The following is a 20,190-nucleotide window of genomic DNA, read 5'->3' as shown; positions in this document are numbered from 1 at the left end:
TAGAAACATACAACCTACCAAGAGTAAATCAGAAAGAAATCTGAACAGACCAATAATGAGTAAGGAGATTAAATCAGTAATCAAAAATCTTCCAACAAAGAAAAGCCCAGGACCAAAAGGTTTCACTGATGAAGTCTATCAAACATTTAAAAAATTAATGGCAATCCTTTCAAACTCTTCTCAAAAAAGCAAAGAGGAGGGAACACTCCCAAACTGATTTTATAAAGCTGGCATTACAGTGATACCAAAGCCAGACACTACAAAAAAAGACAGGCCAATATTCCTGATGAATATAGATTCATATTTCTTCAACATAATACGAGCAAACCAAATTCAAAAGTACATTAAAGGGACCATATACCATGCAAGTGTGGTTCAACATACACAAATCAGTAAATGGGATGCATTGCAAGACAAAAGTTATAAGATCATCTCAACAGATGCAGAAAAAGCATTTGAGAAAATCTGCATCCATTTATGATAAAAATTCTCAATAGATTGACATCAACATAACAAAGGCCACATATGACAAGACGCACCATACTCAATGGTGAAAAGCTGAAAGCTTTTCCAATAAGATCAGGAACAAGGGTGCCTACTCTCACCATTCCTATTTAACATAACACTGGAAGTCCTAGTCAGTGTAATCAGGCAGGAAAAAGAAATAAAAAGCAACCAAGTCAGAAAGAAGTAAAAATGTCTGTTTGCATATGAAATCCTATAGTCTACCAAAAAACTGTCAGAACAATTCAATGAATTCAGTCAAGCTGCAGGATACAAAACTAGCATAGAAAAATAAGTTGTTTTTCTAAAACTAAAAACAAATCACCTGAAAAAGAAATAAAGAAAATAATCCCATTCACAATAGCATCAAAAACAATAAAATACTTACGAATAAATTTAACCAAGGAGAGAAAAGATCTTTACACTGAAAACTAAAAGTCATCATGAAAGAAATTGAGGAAGATACAAATAAATAGAAAGGGATCTTGTGTTCATGGGTTGTAAGAATTAATATTGTTAAAATGCCTATACTATCCAGAGCCACCTACAGATTGAATGCAATCCCTATCAAGATTCCAATGGCATTTTTTTTTTACAGAAATAGAAAAAGCATTCCTAAGATTCATATAAAAAAACAATAGACCCCAAATAGCCAAAGCTGAAAAAGACCAACAAAGTGGGACGCATCACATTTCCAGATTTCAAACCATATTAGAAAACTATAGTAACCAAAACAGTATGATAACTGGCATAAAAACAAACACATAGACCAATAGAACAGAGTCCAGAGCTCAGAAATAAACCCATGCAAAGAGGTGAACTAATATTCGACAGGAGAACAAAGAATACCCAATAGGAAAAGGATAGTCTCTTGAATAAACGGTGCCAGGAAAACTGAATATTCATATGCCAAAGAATGAAACTGGACCTCTGAATTATACCACTCTCAAAAATTAACTCGAAATGGATTAGACTTAGGCATAAGACCTGATACCATAAAACTCTTTGAAAGTTGCTAAGAGAATACATCTTAAATGTTCTCAACGGACACACATACAATTGTAAAACTAGGTGAGGTGATGGATATGTTAACTAACCTTAGCTGGTAGACATTTTGTAATATATACGTATATCAAGTCATCATGCCATATATTTTAAACTCACACAATATGTCAACACTTTTCAATAAGGCTGGAAAAACTTTTAAATTAAAAAAAAAAATGCAACAAGTACATACAATGGAATACTATACTCAGCAGTAAAATGGAATGAACTATCAGATAATTCTCAAATAATCATGCCGAGTAAAAGAAATCAAAAATAGGAGGGGGTGTGAAGGAAATGAAGAATCTTTTGAGGGGTGAATATGTTCATTATCTTGATTGTTGTGATGGTTTTATAGGCATGTATAAGTGTCAAAATTTATTAAATTGTCCATTTTATTTTTTAAGTAGGCTTCATGCCCAACATGGGTCTTGAACTCACAACCCAGAGATCAAGAGTCGCTTGCTCTCCCAACTGAGCAAGCCAGGCACCCCTTAAATTGTCCACTTTAAATACATGCAGTTCACTCTATGTCATTTATATCTCAATTAAATTTTTAAAGTGTATATGTAATTTTTTATGATTCCCTGCCCTAACCAAATTTTGATTATCCAACTGTACTAGTCTGATCAGGCTTCCATAACAAAATACCACTGATTGAGTGGCTTAAACAATAGAAATTTATTTTCTCTTATTTCTGGAGGCTGGAAGTCCAAGATCTAGGTCTCAGCAGGTTGGTTTCTGTTGAGCTCTCTCGTCCTGGGTTCCAGGTGGCTGCCTTCTCATCGTGTCCCCAAAGTGGCCTTTCCTCTGGGCATGCACAGAGAGTATCTTGTGTCTCTTCCTCTTCTTACAGTACACCAGTCCTATTGGATTAAGACCCCTTCCTTATGACCTTATTTAACCTTAATTACCTCCTTGAAGATCTTATCTCCAAACACAGTCACATTGGGAGGGCTTCAACACATGAATTTTAGCAGGGGATATAATTCAGTCCATAACACCAACCAACTACAGGTCCCATTTGTGTCAAATGAGACGATTTGTGCTCTACTTATTCACTCCCTAACACTTTCAGCACCAGGTTTCAACAGTATCTGACAGTGTCATCTGTGATCTGTGAGGATAATCTGCTTTCTCTACCCATTACCTGGAAGCAATGAAATCTATGCCAAATAAAACTACTAAACTAGCTTTTCTTTCATTTCCTATCCATATTCATAAGGCTAGGACTGTATTATTGTAAACTCACTTATATAACAACTATACTGTAGATCTTTCTTAGAATTCTATCTGCAATTTGTTCTGAATTTTAATTACCCATTAATTATAAACACAATGAATAACAACCATTACTACTAATCACTATAATAAACAGATGAATCACTCAAACAAATGTACAAACTTTTTATTTAGAATTAGAGACTCAAATACAAATTAAATAAGTACAATACAAAATATTAAGCCTTCATAAAACAGATCATAACCACTTTAAATCATCTATTTCTAAAACAAAATTAAAGAGAAATCTAAAAATAGTCTAAACTCAAATTATTTTTAAACTCTTATTGTCAACATTAAAATTATCACAAAACGCTTAAAGAAATTTAACTGGAAAATGAACAAAGCCACTACTGAGAGATTCCTGCTATCTACTATTTCAATTAAGGAATGAAAATATAGTATGATTTCTACTCATTCACAAATAAAATGCACCTCATTTTAAAAAGACTATCTATTTTACTCCAAGATTGTGAGAACTGCTTTGTTTACTTGACTTTTATTTTTAATATGGCACAATAGGTTTGATCAGTGTAAGCAATATCACCAGAAATATTTAGAATGTTCATTTTTATGAAGAATCACATATTTTAGAAGTTAAAATATTACAATATAATAAATATCATTAATAAGGTACATGGCAAAATAAAGATATACATTAAAAATTAAGTCTTTTTCTCTTCATTTATGAATGGGAAACTGATCAAACTCATGCTATACTTTCCCTTTTTACTCCAGAAAAAAAAAGGTTTTATAGTTTATATTATTGTTATAAATCCAAATCTAAGAACCTGCACCAAAAAAGTACCAAGGAGATAGTATACTACCTTAAGCTCATATTGTTTCTGAAAATACTTATAAAAGTAAAACTAGACTTGTATTAAGTAGATAACAGGAAAGTACTAATACAGTGTTTACATATTTAAAATAACCCAAAACAAAAATAAAAGAAAAATCCACACTCAAGAATGGTACCCACATTATTTAAGAATAAAGTTATTTCCATATATGCAAACAAGTGTGGGGTTAAATATTTCCCTAAAACATGCATATTATGAGGCCTTTCATATTTAAGCTTATAAAACCAAACTATATTGTGTTTGTATCAATTATCATGATGGGACATTTTAAAACTCTGACATCTGTTGTTCTGTAAAACTGAAGATGAAATATAAACAAACTCAGGATTTCACTAGAAAATCTTAGATATCTCCACAACCTGTTATATTTTTCCATGAAATAAATGTACTCCAAGATGCAATTGTTCTTCAAAATTTTTAATTTCTATGACTGATCTTTAAAAACTATTTAAATTAGGGGCACCTGGGTGGCTCACTGAGGTCAGCACGGAGCCTGTTTCGATCCTCTGTCCCCTCTCCTCTGCCCCTCCCCCACTCATGCTCTGTTCCTCAAAAAAAAAATAAATAAAACATTTAAAAACCATTTAAATTAAATCACATTTCTTGGAGAAAATTTACTTAAGAGTTCTTAATGACTTAGCCTTTTTCTATGAGCAATTTTGCTTCAAGTGGTAGAGTTCAAGCTCTGTTAGAAGTTTTGGGTTTTTTCTCTTTCAAAAAGATTTTCCTACGGACTCACTAAATGTAAAATTAATAGTGTATGATAAGTTTTGGAATACAATAATTCTTAAGTTTTCAGTTTATTACAACTAACTAGCTATAACATCAAGCAAGTTACTTAACTTTTCTGTGCCTTAGTTTCATCTTTAAAACAAAGAGATTAGAACAGATAATCTCTAAAATTCCTTCCAATTTTCACATAGTAGGATTCTGTGTTTCTGGAAGAATAGCTCATTGATATACTGAATTTTCCATATAGCAATAAAATGGATACGAACTAAAGTAGCACAGCTAAACTAATCTCCTATAAGAAAAAACACAAAGACCATGTTAAAGTTCAACTTCCCAAACTTTACTAGACCCATTCTCTCTAGCCAGACCAATGCACTGCCCATAGAGATAACATCAAATATCTTACATAAGTTATTTTAAATCACACTGTAAAACCTATTAAAATATATTAAGTCTATGCCACAGTTTTCCTGCATTCTAATTTACATCATTTTCATTCTATCTACATCCAAAATAATCTGTACAGTTAAGGTAGGGGTCTACTTAATATTCTTGCACTTCAAAACACTAGTAAAGTTCTATCAAATGAAGAGCAAAACATTAAGCCTTATCATAATCTGCCAAGTTTAAAATAAAAGTACACTAATGCTATTTATGGGCTAGAAAAACAAGGGAAAGGTAAAAAAGGAAATCTTGCTGACAAATGCTGATGTTCAAATGAATTTAGGTGTGTTTTGCCATTTCTCAGAAAAGGGGCAAAAGTTGTCAGCAGAAACCTACGTAGGCAATACTGAACCATGACATTTCAGGAACTTTTATGAGAAATTAATTTTCCATGAACAGCACTTTAGTATTAGTGCAGTGCAAGTTGGTTTTTCTGTGTCTAACTATGGGCAGCAAATGAGGCACTTAACTGTAAAATAGAAAAATAGGGTATATTTAAGAAGAAATTCAAAATCACTCATAAAAGATAATTAGCATTATTCAAAAAGTAAAAAATTCTATATTTATTAACATGCATTCAATGTTACACATGCGTCACTAGGGAAAATTTTCAATGTAAGACGACTGTTTGATTTAGAAGAGACAGAAAATATTTCCTTTTCAAAAGATTCTGGATTTCTGAGAATGAAATACAAGTCTTCTCAACCTGAGTGCTACATATTTTTAAACAGAGAAAAATACATTTTACCCACACTGGAGAAATGTTCCTAACTATCAACAAAGTATAACATGTGATCCCTGACTTTATTTGTGAAGGATCAGAAGTTATTATTTTATATAACTTCAAAGAAGGAGATCTAGTGACTGTAACAGAAAAATGAATTTTGATATTTAGCACCTAAATTTAGAGAACACTTAAGTATTGCCATAGTTTTAAATAGTTGTATGTCCAGAGATCGGGGGAAATCAGATAGTGTAGTTCAAGGATACTTTAACATTCTCAAAGATTAAAATACCAAACTTCCTTGATTTGCAAATGCATCCATCTATAACACTCAAACACAATATTATCATCTCTTCCTGAAGCTACTGATCTATATTCTTCTTAACAAGAAATAAGTGAGGTTTATTTTTTCTTAGCCACCATTAAACTGTCTTCCAAATGTGGCACTTTTTCAGAAATTTGTTTAGAAAATAGTCCTTTAAAAAAAGTCATTCATATTCTATCACTAATACTATTTTAAATGTTCTTCACTATGAGGCAGAGGTCAAAAAATGAAGTAAATGGCCATGGACCTTCTGCTGAAATACATAAGCAAATATAAAGCAGGATCAGAGAAGATGAACATAGTATGTTGGCACAGAAATGGTTATCTGTAGGGTAAAAAAGCACTGAATGAAAAGACAATGTCTGCTGTGACATTATTCCAAGTGAATGGAACCTAGCATCTGCTCTCTTCATATCTAAGAGAAAATTCTTGTATTGTCTCTTTAAATAAAGCTTGATTTTAATGCTAGGTGGAACACTTTGCTTCATATGTTAAAACTAATACATGACATTAAAGTTTTCCACGAGACGATTTAATCGTTTTCCTCTGAAAAATCCTCTAATCTTACTTTTTCTCCCTATTTGCTGATAAGAAGGCTTTCCTTGACTCATAAGGGAGGGAAAGGGGAAAGGCTTAGAAATATATGTTCTTATTCCAAGGAGGCTGGAAAATTTCTGGAGTTCATTTATATTCACTTTAACAAACTGTATTCCTTACTACATAATTAATCTCCTGACATACAGAAAAATCTAAATTCTCTTATTTATACCTTTAAGGTAAATTGTTCTATTTTCTTGAAGATATTCTAGTTTGTTTTTGAAAGGCAATGAGTACACTGAAAAACAGGAACACTGTTGATGCAATTCAGTTGTTGGGAAATAAAGTGCACATAGCTTTCAATATAAATATTGTTTGATAGATTACAACTAAGAGCTCACAAAATCAAAACAAAGAGTCAGCTCAGTATCTAGAAAATGGAAAACATGAGACAAGAATACAAATTCTATACAAATAGTAACAAAATGGGGATGATAGTCCCCTTCAAAAAAAAAAAAAGGGCAAGTGAAAATGGTAAAAGTAGATTTCTGCTTCCGAAGCACCCACACATGCTACACAGTAATACCAACATGCAGTACCTGAAATGTAGACTCACAGTCTGACTGTTGCCCTTGAACTTCAGCATTTAATTTACAATTTTCTGGTGCCTGGCTGATTTCATCTTGCAAAGCAGGAGATATGCCATGAGAATCATCTACAGAAGTGCTGTCAGACAAGGCATCTAACTTTTCAGGGGAAGGAGCAATATGAAGCTTACTATCTCCTGTGCCTTCCTCCAAATTTGTCCTCTCCTCAGCATCTTCTAGCTGTTGAACTGAAGTTAAATACTGCTCAAGTAGACTATTATCCTGCTCGTTGTTTAAACTCTCCTTACTCCATTCACCATATTCATCGCTAACATCCCCTACATCAGACTCTTTGCCGTATTTGACTGTGTCAATGGAATTCCCCATTATGGAACTTTCACTGCCTTCTGTGGAACTTTTTTCAAAATCCAAAGAATCCTGCAAACAGTGAACTTGCTCTGTTAGGGAAGAATGAAAACCAGAGTCTGGAAATTCTGGTAAGGATTTCTCTTGAGGAGCCTCATCAGGCGCAATAAACCAGTCAGGATTTTGATCAGAAGAGGGCTCCTGACTTTGGGTGAGTAACGGAGGCTTAGATGGCACTAGAGTACTTGATACAGGAGGAACATCAGTACGCCAGGAACTTAGACGCTGATCCATCATCTGCTGCCAAGCTTGTAGAGACCTTACCTACAAACCAAAGGATATAGTTTTATTATAAAATAAAAGTCACGCCTGTTTTACAATGTTCTTTAAGCTTTCTTCCCAATACTCATGAAGGTGATAAATGGCAGATGGCAGAACTTGAGTTAGAAATGGCCTGACTCCCCTTACCCCTTCCATAGCACTCCCAGCCTAAAGCAGGCTGGCACAAGTGGTGCACATCCTCGGTAACAGAAGGTCCTCACCAGGAGAGTTAGGATGGGCCAAAGCAATTCTCTTGTTGCTACTGGAAGAACTATCAGAAGCACAACAGCACATGGCTAAGGGGTAAATAATGTGCTGAGTATGAACTGAAGTCTATTGAATAAGACAGATTAGAGCCTATTATAAGTAGATTCTCTAAAATAAAAATCTCATTGTAGATATCCATTTAAGGTAAGAGTTTTTAAACATTATCTAACAATATATAGCATATACAACTCTAAAATACCTAAAAATATCCCGGGCACTTGATAACATGACCTTTACATTTTTATATTATAATTAAAATCTCAAAATTTTACAGTTAAATCTGCAACAAGAAAGCAATTATAGAATTTTTTAGTTTCCCTTTGACCACCCTCTAAGGTAATCACTGAGAGCAGTATGATGTGTGTCCTTCCAGACCTTTTACTGTGTATTTTTAAATACACACGATGTTTTTAAAATCAAGCAGAACCTTAAGTTCTGCAACTTGCTGTTTTTCACTGAACAATGTTATTCTGGAGATCTTTCCAGGTCTTCAGTTCATACCCTTACCTTATTCTGTTTAACTGTTTCATAATGTTCCATGATGTTGTTATTCTATAATTTATTTAACAGCTCCCCTACTATTAGTAATTATAAAACCTTAGAAATCAGTAACTATTTCTTAATTTTGTAGGCAAAATCCTATTATAACAAACTCATTTATAAAAATGTTTTCAAGAAATTATCATTAAGAAATATTTGATGAAAAGGGCACCTAGGTGGCTTAGTCAGTTAAGTGTCTGACTTGGCTCAGGTCATGATCTCACAGTTCATGAGTTTGAGCCCTGCATCGGGCTCTCTTCTGTCAGCACAAAGCCTGGAGCCTGGGCTTTGGCTCCTCTGTCTCCCTCTCTCTCTCTGCCCCTCCCCTATGCGTGCACACTCCCTCTCTCAAAAATAAATAAACATTAAAAAAAATATTTGATGAGATAAAATAACAGTAAAACTGATTGTCTGAACTATCTCTGATGTGTGCTATTATTACAGGATTCAAACTCTCTTTCCCAAGAAGTCATGCATTCTTTTTAGGACATGCATATTGTAGCCATTATATAGCATTTTAGCCACCTTATATTCAAATATTCCCAAAAGATAAAACAAGAAAGACAACTACATAAAACTTCCAATTGGGTTTTTTGTCCTTAGTGGAAATTATGACAACATCCCTCAATTTAGTGCTTTCCTTCATCTTTATGGTTTATCTTTGTGGCCAAAATTATGAAAATATTTTTCTTGAGATTAAATAAAATGTAATGAAATTCACTGGCCTGGTTCAGAGTTAGTGGCAAAGAACACAGACCATGTCCTCAACCTTTAGAAGAAGTGCTTAATATGCCTGACTACTCTATGATTATCTCCATAAATCCAGAATGTTTCTTTGTTCATACATTAGGTAAATCAGCAGGAATGGGTTTACCTGGTTCCAAAGGAATCTGACAGCCTCCTCTTGCACAAATTTTTTAATGCGTTCTTCATCTCTTTCTTTTCTTAATCTACAATAATTCAAAATCCATTACTGACACAACGAAGGGTGCTTTGACTTGCGCCTGTTGTTACAACTAATAAACACTTGTGCTGTCAAGACATTAATAATCTAGTAACAGCCCTTTCTACTTTTAGAGTATCTAAACTGAAACTAGTTTTAAAGTATGACTCAGTGTAGAAGCCAAATGAATATAACTGAAATTTAGATGATACTGGCTCCACAAAGTATTGCCAATGATGAAAAATAAAACAAAATATTAAACGGCTCTTTATCTGGCTGTTATTTCCCAGCCAAGAACACCAAAGACACAGGAGCCTGCAGCAAGGAGTACTTGCTCAAAGCCTCAGAGCAACTGAGGATTAGGATCACAGCTTGACAGCCCTCTTCTAAGAGATTATTATTAGGACTAATCCCATCAAATTCAGTCCCTGTTTGCCCGTCCCTGACATATTCCTTGCCATTATCAACAGAGCTGCCCTTCCATCACTTCCCCTTATTCATTAAAGTATTAATCTGGGCTCACTGCTGCCCTCTCCATAGGCCTGTCACCAAGCTAAGGCTCCCTTAGTTGTCCATTACCTTCCAGAATGTCACCACTTTTTCTAGCCCCCCCAAGTCCTTCTCCTGTGCCATCTGGGACTCCTAAATTGTAATCAGTAAACTCCCTTAATTTCTCAACCTCTTCTGTGAAATTTTCCTTGACTGAATCAGACATATTGCTGAGGGCACTGTAGCCCTCTCAAGTGGAAGTTATTTTAGGGCACCTGGCTGGCCTAGTTGGTAGAGCATGCGACTCTTGATCTTGGGGCTGTGAGTTCAAGCCACATGTTGTACAGGGAGCCTACTTAAAAAAAAAAAAAGTGGAAGCTATACATCCATACATCAGGGTCAGAAGATAGCTTCTCACTACTGTCGACAAACATTCTTTGCCTTCCTCCTTGAAGAACTCCTGCCATCCTGCTAAGTTTCCCCAAACTCTTTTCACATACAGGCCTCCCATTATCTGCCCCCATTCATGAAAGTCTCAGGGTGAGTGTCTCTCAGCTCCATTCCTATCATCATTTCTGGAGACCTCAGCACTCACATGGACGCTGTCCCTCATAATAATCCACCCTACGTCATTCATTCTCACAGTCTCACTAGAGACCCAGTCATTTTAAAAACGATCTCAAGCACCCACACAAACCACTACCTCCTTTCCTCCCAGCCCACTGGCTCTTGTTCCCCCTACGACAATCTGGACATCCAGCCTTCATCCAGACCTCCACATTAGCGACCCCCACCTCCTCCTGGCTCTCCTTTTACCTTGTTTAAATCCCAAGATCCACCATTATAAGCATCCCCTCCCAAATATCTTCAGCTCCTTTGTCTCTCTCTCCTATCATGTTCACCTGGAAAAAACCCATTCCTGGAAGAACCAAATTAACCATGCCCGAATCAGAAGAAAACAGCTGAGAGCTACTGATGAAAATCATACAACCTGACCTACTGTCTTCCACTCTAACTTTTTCCTCACATTGTCTGGTAATCCTCCATTCTCCTTGTAAGTTCACTTTTAAGACGAATACCTCACAACTCTCTCATTTTCAAATGTTGAGCCTGTCTTCTATATTACTGAAAAAGAAGCGGCATCCATTAGACAGGACTTCCTGTCCCCCAGTATCAAACCTACCACCTTGCCTGCTCCTGCTCCTGCTCCTGCTCCTAGCTCAGGCCACTCCCTCTTCTTGTGCACAGATCCTTCTTTCACCTTCTCAAGAACTTCAACCCCATACTTCTCCTTTCCTTCCTCTGCATTATCCGTTTTTCCCTACTTATTGAATCATTCCATCAACACATGAACATGCTCTGTATCTCCCATCTTTTTTTAAAATTTATTTGAGACAGAGAGAATGGGGGAAAGGGGCAGAGGAAGAGAGAAAGAGAGAGAGAGAAAGAGAGAGGGTCTTAAGCAGACTCCACGCACAGTGCAGAGCCTAATGTGGGACTTAATCCCACAATCATGGGATCATAACCTGAGCCGAAATCAAGAGTCAGAAGCTCAATCAACTGAGCCACCCAGGGGCTTTAGGTTCTTTAAAGAAGAATTTTCCTGGCGTGCCTGGGTGGCTCATTTGGTTAAGCGTCTGACTCTTGATTTCAGTTCAGGTCATGATCTCACAGTTCGTGAGTTCAAGCCCTGTATCAGGCTCACACTAACAGTGCGGACATGCTTGGGATTCTCTTTCTCCCTCTTTCTCTGCCCCCTTCCCCTCCCCACGGCTTGTACATGCACTCTCTCTCTCTCAAAATAATCTTTTTAAAAAATAAACAAATATGGGCACCTGGATGGCTCAGTCGGTTAAGTGTCCAACTTTGGCTCAGGTCATGACTTTGTGGTTCACGGGTTCAAGACCCGCGTTGGGCTCTGTGCTGACAGCTCAGAGTCTGGAGCCTGCTTCAGATTCTGTGTCTCCCTCTCTCTCTGCCCCTCCTCTGCTCGCACTCTGTCTCTCTCTCTCTCTCTCAAAAATAAACATTAAAATATTGTTTTAAATAAATAAAATAATAGAAATTTCTTTAATTTCAGATTCTCCTCCAGCAACAACTCCTCTGTTCTTTTCCTCAAGCAACATACTCCAAAAGAACTGGCTACACTCATTCTTCACCTCTCATTCACTATTCAACCCATTCCAAACTGTCTGATTCCACTTTGTCACTGAAGCTCCTCTTAGGAAATTCACTGGGCAGGAAAGGGTTAATTCAGCTAGCTTGGGATCTTCAAACCCTACATATTCCAAAGATAAGACCGGCCTTGACTGGGTCTGGGAAATAATATCCAAGCCTTCGAAATATCCTGTTGATAAGAGTATCTTTGTATATGTGGGCCTTGGGGCCAAACCAGATAGTTTATGCTAACAATGTGCTTTTAGGTGAATACCTGTTTTGTTCACCTGTGGCCCTGATACAGACACTGTACTGTAGCAGTCTGCCCTTATGTAAGGGGCTAAGGTCTAAGTAATTAAGGTTAGTCACACAGGCACTCAATGCTATGTGACTGATGCCCAATAAAAACCCTGCATATCAGGGCTTCAGTGAGCTTCCCTGGTTGGCAATACTTCATATGTGTTGTCACACATCATTGCCATGAGATTCAAGCCCTATCTGTACTACTCCACTGGAAGAAGACAACTAGAAGCCTGTGCCTGGTCTCTCCGGGACTCTGCCCTATACACCTTTTTTCTTTGCTGACTTTAATCAGTACCCTCTCACTATAATACACCAGAGTCATGAATAGAATAGCTTTCCTGAGTTCTGTGAGTCTGTTTAGCAAATCATGAAACTCGATAACAGCCCTTAGGTCCCCCCCGTATAGTCGCCAATAACTTCCAGCTTCTAAACTCTCTGTCCTCCCTACGGCACCTTTCTTCTCTCCTAAAACACTTCCCTATCAAAGCTGAGACACACGGGGTGCCTGGGTGGCTCAGGTGGTTGAGCACCCGACTTGGGCTCAGGTCATGATCTCGCAGTTCATGAGTTCGAGCCCTGCGTCAGGCTCTGTGCTGACAGCTCAGAGCCTGAAGCCTGCTTCGGATTCTGTGTCTCCCCCTCTCTCTGCTCCTTCCCCACTCATGCTCTGTCTCTCTCTGTCTCTCAAAAATGAATAAATATTAAAAAAAAAATTTTTTTTAAAAGCTGAGACACACATTCTCCCTATTTTTCTACCACACTGGGTGCCCCTTCTCAATGTCTTTCACTGCCTCCTCCTCTTCCAACTGATAATATCAATAAATATTGCTAGTGGCAATACTAATACTCAAAATAAATTTATGAAGTCCTAATTCTCTTGGGTGGCAGTCAGTAAAACATGTGAGCCCCAGAAGTGAGGAATAATTCCTACCATTGCCCCAGAATTTTAGTCCCTTCTAAATCCTCACTTTTTAATTCTCTCTTCACTTACTGGGTTCTATGTATACTTTCTCATCTTCTCATTTCTATATTTATTCAGTTCCTTTACATTTTCTGTACCTTTCTAAAGTTTAAAAACATCTTTAAGACAAGTAATCACTCAACATTTACTGCTATACTGCATCAATGAACCAAGTGCTGAGCTAGAGATGGAGACAGATGCATTTGGCAGGTTCTGTCTTCAAAATGCTTTCCATATGTTCTAGATCAGGAAACCAAGAGTGTCAACACGGTATGAAGTATCCTGACCACAGCAGCGATGGTTCAATGTTCTGAATCAACTCTAAGACTCTGACACTCCCAAACCAACAAAACAGCACCTAAACAAGGACTTTTGGCCCACCTCCTTATTTCTTCAGTTAAGCAAACAATGTGCTCCTGCATTCTACGCAGCCGGATTTCATGACGCACATCTTTAGCTTGGGGGTTATAGTTCCTGGTATAAAAGCCTCGCCAAGAGGCCTGAAGTTTGGTGGCTGCTTCATTCAATTTCTGAAGGGCAACTTTATCTTGTCCCAAAGCAACAGGTCTCTGGGTTAAAACTCCGCAGGGAAGTTTCTCTGAAGCTGATTGAGATATGGTTTCTTCACTGTCTGGCAGCGTATGGAAGACATTGTGTCCAACCGACTCAGGAAAAGATATAAGACTATGGGTGTCATCCTTCAAGACAGCATTGGTTACTGTTGGCTCCAGACAAGGTAACAGCCCACCTTCCTCATTTACCTCTGTACTAACAGCACTTTCCGTAGTTTGAGCAGAATTCTCACTTGCAGTCCAAAAAGCCTTTTCTTCTTCCTTACTGAAGTCTTGGTTTTCCAGCCCTTTCAAAGACTCATCTGCAACACCATCATCTTCTAGGCCCAAGTTAATGCCTTGCAGCCTCAGCTCAACTGTAGGTGACACTGGAGACAGTCCTGATGGAACTGGCATAAAAGTAGACTCTGAAGAGAGAAGACTACAGTTTAACTTGTCCTCATCTGTCTGTATGTCTTCCAAGTGCAGGTCATTTCGGGAATATCTTGTAGCGTGTACAGAGGCTGGAAAGTTATTCTTAACAGCATGTAATTGATCATCATTACTGTTAGTCCCAACCCAAGAATTGACTTGGATGACGGGTTCTAGAAGAATCAACAAAATATCATTGAAACCACTAAATATTTAAAGAGGTATTTTTTTAGTTTTATCTTTGTAATGAAATCTAACCCCTAAAATATAGTAAATAAAATGCCTTCAGTGATTTCCTCCAATATGCCTAAAACATCAAAGACTTAAGAAAATGAATTCTTGCAATAATCATGGGAAAAATCAAAGTATCAGTCAATACAAAAGGTGGCAACTCTGAATGTTTTTTCTCTGAACGTTTTTTAAGAATTAAAATTGAAGCACAGTGAAAGAAACAATCAACAAAACAAAAAGGCAACCTACTGAATGAAAAAAGATACTTGCAAGTGACATATCCAATAGAGGGTTACTATCCAAAATATATAAAGAACTGATACAACTCAACATCTAAAAAACAAATAATCCAATTAAAAATGGTCAGAAGACATGAGCAGACATTTCTCCAAGAGACATCCAGATGGCCAGACACATGAAAAGATGCTCAATATCACTCATCATCAGGGAAATGCAAATCAAAACTACAATGAGATATCACTTCACACCTCTCAGAATTGCTAAAATGGCTAAAATCAAAAATACAAAAAAACAAGCGATGGCAAGGATGTATAGAAAAAAGAACCCTTGTACACTGTGGGTGGGAATGCAAACTGTAGCCACTATGGAAAACACTATGGAGGTTCTTCAAAAAGTTAAAAATAGAACTACCCTATGATCTAGAAATCTCACTACTTGGTATTTACCCCAAAAAATGTAAAAACACTAATTCAAAGGGATACATGTACCCCTATGTTTACTGCAGCATTATTTACAGTAGTGCTATTACGGAAGCAGCTCAAGTGTGCAGTGAATGAAGAAGATGTGACACACACACACACACATAATGAAATAACATTCAGCCATCATAAGGAATGAAATCTTGCTATTTGCAATAACATGGAAGGATCTAGAGAGTATTATGCTAAGTGAATTAAGTCAGAGAAAGACAAATATCATATGATTTCACTCATATGTGGAATTTTAGAAACAAAACAAATGAGCAAAGGAAGAAAAGAGAGATAGACAAACCGAGAAACAAACTCTTAACTATTGAGAACAAACTGATGGCTACCAGAGGGGAGGTGTGGGGGCGGGGGGTGGGGGGATGGGTGAAATAGGTGATGGGGATTAAGAATATGTTTATCACGATGAGCACTGAGTAATGTACAGAATTGCTGAATCACTATATTGTACACCTGAAACTAATATAACACTGTATGTTAACTATACTGAAATTAAAATTTAAAATGTAATAAAAAATAATACTAAAAACATAATACCAATGACAAAAACAATAATAAACAAAAATTAACACCTTAAAATACAGTAGTTTTACATGTATGCCTGTATAGATACATATATAAAATATAAGACCTAAATGTTCACTTAACAAACAAAAAATTAGGAGAATGTATACTTTTTTGTTTTATGGTACGCAACAGATCTAACAACTTGAAGAAAAAGGATCAGAGAGCAGTTAATTTCGTACCGCCTTCCTGGACTCTCTGGCCATCTTGAACAGGGCTTGAATGCTCAGGTACAAGGGGTGTTCTTGTTTCAACAGGAGCAAGAGGAGCCAGCTCTTCACTTTGGCTTTGGTTCATCAACTGCCTCTGGTGAAACCTGAAAATCAATAACATCTGATGTGATTTAATACAAACCACAAAAACAAAGCTTTTTTGCTTCTTACATAATACTGTCAAAAACGTAGAAATGTACAAGTTTTTGAAGTAGATATCTTTAATTACTACCAAATCAAAAAGTCTCATTTGAGGGGCGCCTGGGTGGCTCAGGCAGTTAAGTGTCTGACTTCGGCTCAGGTCATGAACTTGCAGTTTATGGGTTTGAGACCCACGTTGGGCTGTGCTGACAGCTCAGAGCCTGGAGCCTGCTTTGGATTCTGTGTCTCCCTCTCTCTTTGTTCCTCACCTGTTCACACTGTGTGTCTTTCTCTCTCTCTCTCGCTCTCTCAAAAATAAAGATTTAAATAATTTTTTTAAAAAGTCTCATTTGAAATCACTGGATAGAAAAGGTTAAGAAACTTATTTTTAATTTTTTTTTAACGTTTATTCATTTTGAGAGACAGAGAGAGACAGAGCGTGAGCAGGGAAGGAGCAGACAGAGAGGAAGACACAAAATCCGAAGCAGGCTCCAGGCCTGGGGCAGGGCTCGAACTCACGGACCAGACCTCGAGATCATGATCTTAGCCAAAATTGGACGTTTAACCAACTGAGCCACCCAGGTGCCCCAAGAAACTTATTTTTAACTCACAATCATATAGACACTCTCATAGGAACAAACATGCACAAACACGTGAGGGCAGGACTGTGATTAAAAAAAATAATAACTTTGGTTCTAGCTTCACTTTTTTTTTAACATTTATTTTTGAGAGAGCAGGGGAGGGGCAGAAAGAGAGAGACACAGAGGAGCTGAAGAGGGCTCTGCATTGACAACAGAGCCCGATGCGGGGCTCGAAGTCAAAAACCGTCAGATCATGACCTGAGCCCAAGTGGGACTCTTAGCCAACTGAGCCACCCAGGTGCCCCTTGGCTTCACGTCTTAATATTAGTATTTAAACACCCAGATGAGGGGAACCTGGGTGGCTCAATCCATTAAGCGTTAGACTCTTGGTTTTAGCTCAGGTCATGATCTCACAGTTCACAAGATCGAGCCCCACCTTGGGCTCCATGCTGACAACAGAGCTGGCTTGGGATCCTCTCCCTCTCTCTCTCTGCCCTGCACCTACTCACATGCACTCTCTCTCCCTCTCTCTCTCTCAAAATAAGTAAACTTTAAAAATAACAAAAACCCATATGAAACACCTACACTAAAAGAATAAATATGTATTTTTTAAAAATCCCCTTCTCCCAGGGTGCCTGGGTGGCTCAGTCAGTTGGGCATCCGACCTTCAGCTCAGGTCACAATCTCACTGCTCATGAGTTGGATCGCTGCATGGGGCCCTGTGCTGACAGCTCAGAGCCTGGAGCCTGTTTCAGAGTCTGTCTCCATCTCTCTGCCCCCTTCCCTGCTCATGCTCGCTCTCTCTCTCTCTCTCTCAAATATAAAAAATAAAACATAAAAAAAAAAAAAATTTTAAGTCCCCTTCTTCCATAGTGCTTGGCTCTCCCCACTCAGGAAATGACTAACAATGCAAGCTGGACTGCACCACATGGTTTAGTTCCCCAGCAGGACTGCTGCAGTGACAAGCGGCCCAACTACCCAGAAATGTGGGTCACAGTACTTGCCTCTGTCCTACTAACCATGCAGGAAGACTCAGAGGTATTTTCACTTGTGAATTCACCAGCTGCTACAAATAAAGGGGCTTACCTCTGTTTGCTCAGAATCTTCTCTAGTTTGGCATCCTCGGCAGTTTGAAGACCCAGCGTAGAAGTGAGAGGACAGACTGTAGCCAGATACTGGACAAGCTGGATGTGCTGGCCTGGCCGATAGGCTCTCCCCTTGCCTTGACTATAGAGCCATTCAGCTTTCAAACTGGAATCAGGGGATATACAAAAGAGGAGAGGACACCAGAGTAGACAAGATACATTTTGAAGCAACAATCATCTTTCTTCTTAATTTATAGCATCATTGGATGGTTTTCATAAATAAAATCCACATAAGTTCTTTTAAAAAATCTTTCCTTCTGATTCACTCCCTTTACTATCACAATGTTTTAAACCTTTTTACTTGCTTAGGGGCACTTCCACAAAGTTGTACTTATGGTTCCAAAAATCTTTAAGTTATTTTCAAAGAAGCAATGAGTATTTCCTCTATTTGCTGTCAAACTAAAGTACCTAAATATATCAATTACATTTAAATCCATTAGTTCATATTGATAGCTAAAAAAAAAAAAAAAAAAAAAAAGCTAATCGGGGTGGAGGTGGGGCCTGGGTGGCTCAGTCATTTGAGCATCCAACTCTTGATTTCCACTCAGCTCATGACCCCAGAGTTGTGAGATTGAGCCCTTTGTCCAGCTCCATGCTGTGCCAGGCCTGTTTAGAATTCTCTTTCTCTCTCTCTCTCTCTCTCTCTCTCCTCTCCTTGGCCCCTCTCCCCAACTCATGTGCTTGCTCTCTCTCTAAAATAAAAAAATTTTAAAAAGGGGTGCCTGGGTAGCTCAGTGCGATTCTGGATTTTGGCTCAGGTCATGATCTCACAGTGAGATCAAGCCCCACATGGGACTGTCTGCTGTCCGTGCAGACTTCAGATCCTACTTCAGATCCTCTGTCCCCCTCTCTCTCTTTCTCAAAATAAATAAATAAGCTTTTTTAAAAAGTCATTTATACAAACAAAAAATTTCTTTAAAGCTGATTGGTCACAGCTGGAAGATGCTAGTGCCCCACCAACTCATTATTTTTAACAATTGGTAAGTAAAGGATAAGAATTAAATATTATTAATTCTATCTTTCCTATACAAGCTACACCATGAGTGAACAAATAGTTACTTTATAGAAGTATTCCAGCTAATAAAATGAATGGATTAAAACCTCACCATTTTGAAGCTCTCAGTGAATGAATTAAGGGTTTAGGCATTAATAGCTAGCTACTAATAACAATAACATGAAGGGCAAACAAACACTGTGTGTGTGTGTGTGTGTGTGTGTGTGTGTGTGTCCCTTGCTAGAACCCAAAAAGTAGTCTTCCCACAAAAAAGCCTGAATCTAATGAAACCTATGCATGTTCCTACCAAGTTACAGGAAACACAGGAGAAAGGACCACATCAAAGGACAAAGGAATATAACCAGCGAAATAAGCACAGTGGGAAACTCCACAGGACACATCATCTGGTTTTATCAACAACAACCAAAAAAAGGACAAAAGAAAGCAAAAATAAATAAATAAATAAAAGAATAGAAACCTATAGTTAAAAGAGATTTAAAAGCATCATCTTGAAGGGTGCCTGGGTGGCTCAGTCAGTTGAGCAACTGACTTCGGCTCAGGTCATGATCTCACGGCTTGTGAGTTCGAGCCCTGCATAGGGCTCTGTGCTGACAGCTCAGAGCCTGGAGCCTGCTTCGGATTCTGTGTCTCCCTCCCTCTCTCTGCCCCTCCCCCACTCATGCTGTGTCTCTGTCTCAGAAATAAATAAATACTAAAATAAATTTTAAAATAAATAAATAAATAAATAAATAATAAAAGCATCATCTTGAGCATCTGGCAAGTTGAGCCCTCAGGTGACTCCAGCCTCATGTGTGATTTCACAATTGCGTGAGAACCACCCAATCAGCATGGCCAGCCCATGGAGCACGCAACAATAATAAATTCATGTTTTAAGTCACTAAAAAAGCAAGAAGGAAATTTAAAAGCTATAGAGACAAATCACAATGTAGGGCCTTATTTGGATCCTGTTTCCAAAAAAAAAAAAACCCAAAAATTTAAAAACTGCCTTTATGAGGACTATTAGAAATGTAAGCACTGAACTAATATCTGATGTTATTAAGGAATTATTACATTTTTTGAGATGACAGTAGTATTATAGTTATTTCATTAAGAGCCCTATCTTTTAGAGATATATACTGAAATAGTCACAGATGAAATTATATGTACTTTGAGATATGCTTGCAAATAAGAGGAGAACAGGGAGTAGGTGAAGGTACAGATGACAAGGT

The 20,190-nt window shown here is 37.6% G+C and overlaps 1 protein-coding gene and 1 long non-coding RNA gene across 2 annotated transcripts in view; one reads left to right on the top strand and one right to left on the bottom strand.

The window, feature by feature from the left end:
- Positions 1–4,223: 4,223 nt before the first annotated feature.
- The window catches only part of CEP97 (centrosomal protein 97), a 28,488-nt gene continuing 12,521 nt past the window's right edge, over positions 4,224–20,190 (bottom strand). Inside the window, exons 7-11 of the mRNA XM_007095975.3 lie at positions 17,909–18,073; positions 16,071–16,204; positions 13,767–14,541; positions 9,407–9,482; positions 4,224–7,728 (exon numbers count right to left, since the gene is read on the bottom strand). Coding sequence (XP_007096037.2) covers positions 7,024–7,728; positions 9,407–9,482; positions 13,767–14,541; positions 16,071–16,204; positions 17,909–18,073 — 1,855 coding nt within the window. The 3' untranslated portion in view covers positions 4,224–7,023. The remainder of the gene's footprint in view (positions 7,729–9,406; positions 9,483–13,766; positions 14,542–16,070; positions 16,205–17,908; positions 18,074–20,190) is intronic.
- On the top strand, positions 7,507–19,401 carry LOC122241953. Its single transcript, XR_006222053.1, has 4 exons — positions 7,507–7,615; positions 14,024–14,121; positions 14,243–14,589; positions 19,273–19,401. It is a non-coding gene; the product is annotated as an uncharacterized LOC122241953 (long non-coding RNA).

This window comes from Panthera tigris, chromosome C2 (assembly GCF_018350195.1).
Source record: "Panthera tigris isolate Pti1 chromosome C2, P.tigris_Pti1_mat1.1, whole genome shotgun sequence".
In the NCBI taxonomy this organism is placed as follows: Eukaryota; Metazoa; Chordata; class Mammalia; order Carnivora; family Felidae; genus Panthera; species Panthera tigris.
Note: the sequence above shows the minus strand (reverse complement) of the source record. Positions and strands in the feature narration are given on the sequence as shown.